Source organism: Grammomys surdaster, unplaced genomic scaffold, assembly GCF_004785775.1.
Source record: "Grammomys surdaster isolate TR1022 unplaced genomic scaffold, NIH_TR_1.0 125878, whole genome shotgun sequence".
NCBI lineage: Eukaryota > Metazoa > Chordata > Mammalia > Rodentia > Muridae > Grammomys > Grammomys surdaster.
The window spans coordinates 3,202,624-3,211,557 of NW_021620703.1; the positions used below are offsets into that span (position 1 = coordinate 3,202,624).

The 8,934-nt window shown below is 37.8% G+C and overlaps 1 protein-coding gene across 1 annotated transcript in view; it reads right to left on the reverse strand.

Moving 5' to 3' along the window:
- Nucleotides 1–2,615: 2,615 nt before the first annotated feature.
- LOC114608199 (submandibular gland protein C-like) overlaps nucleotides 2,616–8,934 on the reverse strand; it is a 14,221-nt gene continuing 7,902 nt past the window's right edge. Inside the window, exons 7-11 of the mRNA XM_028752151.1 lie at nucleotides 8,554–8,724; nucleotides 7,520–7,606; nucleotides 3,464–3,640; nucleotides 2,852–3,028; nucleotides 2,616–2,761 (exon numbers count right to left, since the gene is read on the reverse strand). Of these exons, the coding sequence (XP_028607984.1) occupies nucleotides 2,616–2,761; nucleotides 2,852–3,028; nucleotides 3,464–3,640; nucleotides 7,520–7,606; nucleotides 8,554–8,724 (758 nt within the window). The remainder of the gene's footprint in view (nucleotides 2,762–2,851; nucleotides 3,029–3,463; nucleotides 3,641–7,519; nucleotides 7,607–8,553; nucleotides 8,725–8,934) is intronic.

Sequence of the window (8,934 nt, forward strand, 5' to 3'; positions counted from 1 at the left end):
TTCTTCAAGCAGGAGAAAAGACACCCGAACTTCTTAAACACAAAGCAAAGCCCCATTTCCAAATCTTTCAGCATCTGGTAACCTGACTTTAAGTTCTAAGTTGCTTCAGTATTTTTTTTTTTTAGAAATTGTTCTTATAATCAGATTATCATCATAGCCTCTGTCTTTATTCCTCACTATCCAACCACAGAATTCTTTCTGAAACTGCTTTTTTTTTCTGTCCTACTATATTCTTAGTACATAGCCATGTTTAGGTTTTAAGCTTTTAATTTCTTTTTAATTGATTCCGTGAAAGTAATTCCCTATTAGACAAGGCATAGCAATATTTGAGAGACACTAATGAGGAAGCCTGCTGGGTATACAGATTTCAGCTGATTCTACACTTCCTGGTCCAGGGGGTATCTGCTTTATAAAAATCATGACTGGCAGTAGCGATTTACTTAGGATGAGTAAAAAAAGTCTATTGTCTTTGAAACAGCTTCAAATTTTAATGTTTATGGCCAATAAATGTTACTGATTGGCAAACTAGACACAGAGACATTTTTTTTTTATCAGATTCACTCACAAACAGGGGTTATGGCTAAGCCCCAATAAAATTAGTCTCCTAAATAGTATGTCAAGCTAAACCAGATAATCAGGAAGGACAACAGACTTAGGATGATGACATGTGGGTCCCCCTTGTGAAAGAACAGCTCTGTCAATTAGCTCCCCTTTGGTTGCAGCAAGTGGATCATTCACTTGATTAGTGTGGAAACTTCTTCCAACCCTTAGGATGGATCCCTACCACAAAAATTATTTCACCATAATAGTAAAGAAAATGTATTTTCTTTAATGACCATATATGGAGACCTAGAATCGTGCAGGTTGCTATATTCACTAAGTGGTTTTTGTGGAAGCAATCTCTGAGCAAGATTTATCCCAGGATGGATTGTTGAAAGTTGTACATTAGGATCGTTTTAGGTAAAAGGAATATTTGTTGGATGGAGACTACATATGATCCTGCAGGTCTTCTTGTCTTCAACATAGTTGGACAATATCGCCTATTTACTGATTTCGCTTTCATTTTTTTACTCCTCAACATGAATTTGCGGATGCTAAATGATAAATATGACTTCTAACTGCAGCGACAAAAATAAACAGACAAAAGTCCTCTAACTTTAGAGCCCAAGGGCTCTCTCACTCCTAACCTCAGGGGTCAAACTGATGAGCACAGCACTCCTTTAAAGCAGGTAGCCTCAATCTTCTCACCACAACACAACAGAAGCCCATCCATTATTGGGATAGAGCTCTGTCTGTATACACCTGGCACCTTGGACAACGTGTCCTTAGTATCCCAAGATAAACACACTCAAAGCAAACCTATTCAATGTATCTTTACATTTTAATAGTTTTCTAGCAACATGTTCTCAGTCAACTCGTAGGAGATAAAGATCTTTCTATTTTGAGTGCTATTTTTGGGATTAAATGTAATGATGGATTTAAGTTATGTTTTTTTTTAATTCTGTTGTCATGTCTTCCATAGATAGATAGATAGATAGATAGATAGATAGATAGATAGATAGATAGATAGACTTAAATGTCACACTCTATTAAGATCATTTCACTCTCAAATGTGTACTCTTTCCAGGAATCATCCTTTCTCCCTTAATGACCAAATTAAAAAAGTATATTAAAACTTGTTCTTAATAAACTCAAACTTTGCTTTAAAAAAAATATCCTAATTCAGAACACATGTCTCAACAACAACAACAAAATGAAGCCTGACCTCATGCCAACAAATAGGGAATGCAAAACTCAGTGTCTCCTATTTCCACAAAATCACAATCGAATAAAATCAGCAACAACGGATAATATTTTCAATTTTATTGGTTTAAAATATGTGATGGCTATAAATTTTTATACCCAAAGATGAAGACCCACTAAAATACAACAATTCTATTACGGTATGACAAAGCCATTTTTTAGCAGATTAAGAGTCAATCCTAAGATAAAGTCAACATAATTCAAAATGACATTATCACTTCATTTTTAGATTTCTCACTGTAGTTTAATTAGATATTAAACCTAATATTGTGTTCCAATGAATACTGAATACTTTTCTGAATGTTCGTTTCAGAAGGTCTAAGGGCCACATTGGTGTGAAGGGGCATTTTTACTAATACCTAAGAGTTAAAGATATCAAAGTAGATGACCAATCAGTTATGAATATTCTCTTAACAATTTGTAGAATTCCTATGCTATTTCAAAAACAGATCAACATGGTTATGCATCTTCAAAATGTATCTGCAAAAATCACCTAGCCAATCAGTTCTACATCCCAGATATAAATACAGCCAAAACATATCCTCAATGACACTAACTACTGCAGCAGCATCCAAATCACTTTAGAAAGAAGACAAATAAGGAAACAGACACTAGCCCTGGCTCCTTACATGCCAGCAAAAGATAAAAGGTTTCTACCTGATAACAACTAAGTAGATTATGATTCCAAAACCTGACTTGGTTGCAAATTATGAATATGAATGGTAATTATTTTCATTGTTGCTTTAAAAGTAGATTTCAAAAATCATGATTTTCAAATGAGAAATGACTCTAAATATCTAAGCCACAGAATATCATCCAGATACAGTCTTGTCAGGAGAACAGGCAACTCTGCCACTAACACCAACGCCAACAGGATCATTTTGGTCAGAAGGATCAACACCAGCAGCAGCATTACTTCTTAGACTACTTCCAGACCCAGAAGACAAACTATGGCTTCCTGGGGGAAAATCAAACATGATTAAGAACAATTATGAAGAATATTTGCTGGGACATTTTAGGAATGGAACGCAGGTCACCATATCTGAGCCACTCTTACTTTCAGTATCCAAGCTTCCAGTCCCGAAAGATCCACTGTTATTCTCTCCATCCCCCTCATGTCCATTAAGCCCAGGTACTTGTTTATCATCTAGATTCCCATGATCTCCTGAATCTGTAGCAACTACAGCTGAGGAACTTGGCCCACTTACTTCATTGGAGTCACCTGGCAAAGGCAAAATAACAATCACAAGGATGATGTTGGTTATCCATTCTTCTTTATATCTATCTGCACTGTGTGGGGGCCAGGATGATCACAGCTAGATTGTTAGAGATCCTAGAATAACTAGAGCTCTCATAACTGTGTCAGCCTTCTCCCTCAAAGTCTACACCACCATAACCAGGACCCAAAAGAGTTCATTTTAACCAGAAGGGGGCTTCAAATAACAACAAAACATTTAATTTTCATTTCTCTATCGACAAATCATCACTAAACCAAAGAGATTCAAAGGGCAAATCTGAATTTCATTTCAACTTTCCTTTGATTTTTTAACTCATCCATAACCACACAATGAGTGCACGTGTTTCCGCCATAGGAAATTTAGAACAAAACATAAATTATGAGCAGGTTATCCATGGAAAGGAATGCAGGGCATGATAAGTGAATCATGTGTATTTTCTTCATTGGAGATTGAAGAGACTGTAGACAGACCACTAATGTCTACATTAGGAGTACTAGAAGCAACTCTTGGTTGATTCTGGAGTACATGACCATTGCTTAACTCTGTGGGGAGTTCAGGAGATGGGAGGAAACTCAGCCTACTCTTTTCACTTGAGGTTCCTGAGAAAGGTAAAATCAGAAGCACAATGATGATTTGATCGTGCGTCAGTCTTCAGATCTGCTATGTGTCAAGACAAATTTGTTCATGGTGTGATGAGTGGAGACCATGTGGTATCAAGAATGCTTAAAATCAAATGGTTCAATTTATCAAGGTCCATACAAACAAAGACAATATAACCAATCTAACTGTCTCTAAGGGCAAAAACTGGAGAAATAAATTCTCTCCGACTTGTAGAAAATGAAAATCCAAGTTAAAGACAATGAGGTTTGAATCCTCTTTCAAATCTTAAGGAGGACACAGCATAGTGCAGTGGTTATACCCTAAGCCCTATTGCTGAAAGTCATGGGTCCAGTTCCAAAAGAAGTCAATCTACTAATCAGGCCAAGTCACAAAATTCTTTCATTAAATGCTGTGCTTGGAATTCCTTCTTCCACTCACAGTTCAGCTAGACTATTTCACAGTCGTTGGCAGACTGTATTTGGCAAAGGTGATCAAAAGACACCTCTTCATAAAATATCTGACAAGAAACATCCAGGTTTTAGCTAATCAGAAAAATCTTCTACCATGTTCACTACTATCAATGGTAGCAATGGGCTTTGACCCAGACTATTGACCGACCCCGACACTGTACTGCACTTTACCAATCCTCTACCAAGGCATCAGACTCTACAACTGGAAAAAATCCAAACCAAACCAAACCAAACACAACACAACACAACACAACACAACAGCTGCCAATAAAGCAAGAATTTGGAAGGTCAGCTTTCACTGCCACACAGTGAGTGACTCTTGACTACCTGAGACACTGGCACTAGGACTTGTCATTCCAAATTCGTCTTATAAACCTCTTATCAAGTTTTTCATTCCCTCTTCAAGAAGCTTGACTCCTGGAGAAGCTAAAATGTTATCATGAGAACACTAACCACCTGTCACAACACAATCTACTCCCTTTCAGGCCATGGTTCTTTGTTCTTACAAACACTGACTTGACAAAAAGTATAGCTCTCAAGCTTCATACTGCCTTGGTTCTTTGTCTTTCTTGAACCTATGCCCTGAGCATAATTTGTTAATGGTGTGATGAGTGGAGACCATGTGGTATCAAGAATGCTTAAAATCAAATGGTACAATTCATCAAGGTCTATACAAACAAAGACAATATAACCAATCTAACTGTTTCTAAGGGCAAAAACTGGAGAAATAAATTCTCTCCGACTTGTAGAAAATGAAAATCCAAGTTAAAGACAATGAGGTTTGAATCTCTTTCAAATCTTAAGGAGGACACAGCATAGTGCAGTGGTTATACCCTAAGCCCTATTGCTGAAAGTCATGGGTCCAGTTCCAAAAGAAGTCAATCTACTAATCAGGCCAAGTCACAAAATTCTTTCATCAAGTGCTGTGCTTGGAATTCCTTCTTCCACTCACAGTTCAGCTAGACTATTTCACAGTCGTTGGCAGACTGTATTTGGCAAAGGTGATCAAAAGACACCTCTTCATAAAATATCTGACAAGAAACATCCAGGTTTTAGCTAATCAGAAAAATCTTCTACCATGTTCACTACTATCAATGGTAGCAATGGGTTTGACCCAGCCCATTGCCCAACCACGACACTGCCCTGCACTTTACCAGTCCTCTACCAAGGCATCAGACTCTACAATTGGAAAAAATCCAAACCAAACCAAACCAAACACAACACAACACAACACAACACAACACAACAGCTGCCAATAAAGCAAGAATTTGGAAGGTCAGCTTTCACTGCCACACAGTGAGTGACTCTTGACTACCTGAGACACTGGCACTAGGACTTGTCATTCCAAATTCGTCTTATAAACCTCTTATCAAGTTTTTCATTCCCTCTTCAAGAGGCTTGACAGCTGGAGAAGCTAAAATGTTATCATGAGAACACTGGTCAAACATTTGCTATTCATTCAACAAATAGACAATCTGCTCCTAACCACCTGTCACAACACAATCTACTCCCTTTCAGGCCATGGTTCTTTGTTCTTACAAACACTGACTTGACAAAAAGTACAGCTCTCAGACTCCATACTGCCTTGGTTCTTTGTCTTTCTTGAACCTATGCCCTGAGCATAGATTCCCAAGAATATTTCACAACAGGATACTATCAGAGGATGAATTTCAACTACAAATTTCAAGAGTTAATCTAGCTCAACCCTTCTGATAACACTCGACAATTAAATAACCAGAGGTCTTTCACTTTCAGAGAAATGAATGTTTTAAAATATTGACTCAATTGAGAAATAAGGTGTTCACTTGCTTAGCCTCACTGCCTAGTGTCCTCCAGGGATCTCTCCTTTTTAAAATCCTATTAGAACTATTTTTTGTCACTCTCTTCAACTTGTGCTTGCACATTTACATATTTTAGGGTTTCTGTTTTATGACAGTAAAGTTTCATTTCCTATCAATGCACAGACTCTGGTCTGAGGAAGGGAGGATCAACATTCTGAGGTCTATACATGAATTAACAGAGCCATTTAATTTAACTTTACAAATTCATCATTACCAAATCAATGTGATCCAAAATCTAGATTTGAATGTAATGTCAACTTTTCTGACATTCTATAACACATATAGAACTAGTTAATGAGGCTAAGAATTTCTTCAACAAGGAATTAAAAATCAAAATGCATGCTGAAAGCAGGACATGCACAGACTTGAAGGCAGGTCAGATTGTGACACTCTTGTTTCCATCATTGGAGGATCCAGACTGTAGACTGATTGCTGATCACTTTAATCTAGCTATTCCCGACACATCCAGCTGTTTATTGACCCTGTAATGTCCCAGAGTGTCCAGAATGTGGAGACCCCAACTGAAAGATGCAGCCTACAGTTTTCTCTTGGAACAACTAACAAAGTTAAAATCAAAACCATAAGGATGACAGCTTGGGCATCCTCATGAGAACTGCATAATGTGGACAGTAGTATGTTCATAACTTGATTCCTAGAGATCATAAGCCATCAAGTGCCCTGGGAATCATGTGGTCCATTTTCATTATGGTCTGTACAATCAAGGAAACTATCCAGGCTACCCTTTTTAATTGATAAACTGTAAAGAAAACATAATTCCCTCCCTTTTATAGGAAATTAAAACATGAGATAAATAAAGGTGGAAGATGAAGAGGAATAGGAAGATAAGGAAGAGGAGAAAGAGGAAGAGAAGGAGGAAAAGGAGAATGAGAATGAAGAGCAGGAGAAAGAGGAGGAGGAGAAAGAGGAGAAGGAGAAAGAGGGAGGGGAGGAGAAAGAGGAGAAGCAGTAAATAGAGGAGGAGGAGAGGGTGGAGGAGGAGATAAAGGTAAAAAAGGAGAAAGAGGAGAGGAAGAATAAGAGGAGCAGGAGAAGAAAGATGATGATGAGGAGTAATTTTGAGCCTATTGATAATTTTCAGAAGTTAATAGAGAGGGGATGCCACAGTGTCACCACTGACATTCTTGTGTCCAATGCCAGAAGACTTCACAACTAGAGTGCCTTTCTCCTGTTCATAATGATAAGTTCTGTGAAGCCTCAAGATGAATGCCTTCATTCACTCAAAGTTCAGCCTGAATATCAGGAGGTTTTTGACTGACTGTATTATGAAAATATGATCAAAAATACATGATCATAAAGTATCTAACAGGAAACACAACCACAGTCTTCAGTGCCAAAAAAAAAATATTCTTTCACTTGCACTATAATCAATGTCAGCATACAGTTGGACCCAGATTCATGACATATCAGATGTCTTCTCTTGTTCTTAATAGCCTTCTAAAAAATGCACCTAGACTTTTCAATTAGATAATATTCATCTGCCAACAAACAAGAGTTTTGAATCTCAACACAATTCAGGTTTGACTACTACACACTGACACTTGACTACCTGTGCCACTGGTGTCACTTGAGAACGATTTTAACATTTCTTGCAAATCTTCAAGGAGTTTACGTGAATGGTCACTAAGCTGGTCAGCTGTAGGAGGGAAAGGAATTTCATTAGATTATAGGACAGAAGTTCAATATTCATACTTTGTATTGAGGAAAATTGAAGTCGTTAACAGACCACATGATAATACATAAACTATTCTCTCCCTTTTCCACCAATTCTCCATGTTCCCACAAAAACTGACTGGGAACAAAGAACAACATCTAAATAAGATTCAGCCTTCTATCTTTTTTATCACCCAAATTGAACATAATGGTCTTGTCTCAGAAAGTCAAAATGAGATAAAGTTAGCCATTTCACCATATCAGTATCAATTAGAGTCCAAAAGGTTCTAGGTGAAATTAAGCCTCTTGTCAACACCAGAACTGAGCAAAGATCCCAGGTCCTTTTATCACTGGCTATTGTCACAGCATGAACTTGACACAGAAATTGCAAGTTCAAATCAGCTCTGCCCTTTCTTCAGCAATGACCAAATGAAATACATGAAACTCACCCCATTCAGAGAAATGTAATGACCTAAACTATTGACTGAATTTACATCTCGCTGGTTCACACTGCTGAGGCAGATAGTCTGATCCTCTTCAGGCATCTCTCCTTTTCCAATATTATATTGTCCTGTTCCCTTATTTCTCTCTTCATCTTAGGGATGCACCCTGATGAGGCTCAGGACTGACAATCTAAGACAGTCAAATTTCAATAACATCACCACAAATATTTGGGTGTGTGGAGAGAAACATCAACACTCTAAGGACTGTAACTGAATTATGGAGAGCCATTCAATTTAACATTACTGATTAATTCTCACTAATCCAAAGTGATTCAAAGTTCAAATCTGAAATTCATTTCAACCTTGCTTCTATTTTAAACACATCAACAACCACACAATGAGAGCACACGATTACTCCATAGGAACTTGAAAACACAATAAATGTTATAGACAGGCTATCCATGCAAAGGAATGCAAGTCAAGATACCTCCTTCATTGGAGGTTGGAGAGACTGTAGATGAACTGTTACTATCTACATTCTGCAAATGTGTACCAGATGCATCTGCTTGTGGACCCTGGACTGTGGGCTTATCTCCTAACTCCGGGGAGAGTCCAAGTGAAGAATGCACATGCAGCCCACTGCTTCCACTTGTGGTTCCTGGGAAAAGTAAAATCATAAGCATAAGGATGATTTGAATGTTTGTCTGTCTTCAGATCTGCACTGTGTGGGGACAAGTTTGTTCATAATGTGAGTAACGGAGATCATGTAGTATCAAGAGTGCTTAGAATCAGATGGTCCAATTCATCAATGCCTATGCAAACAAAGATAGTATATCCACTCTGACCATCTCTAATGACATAACTGGAT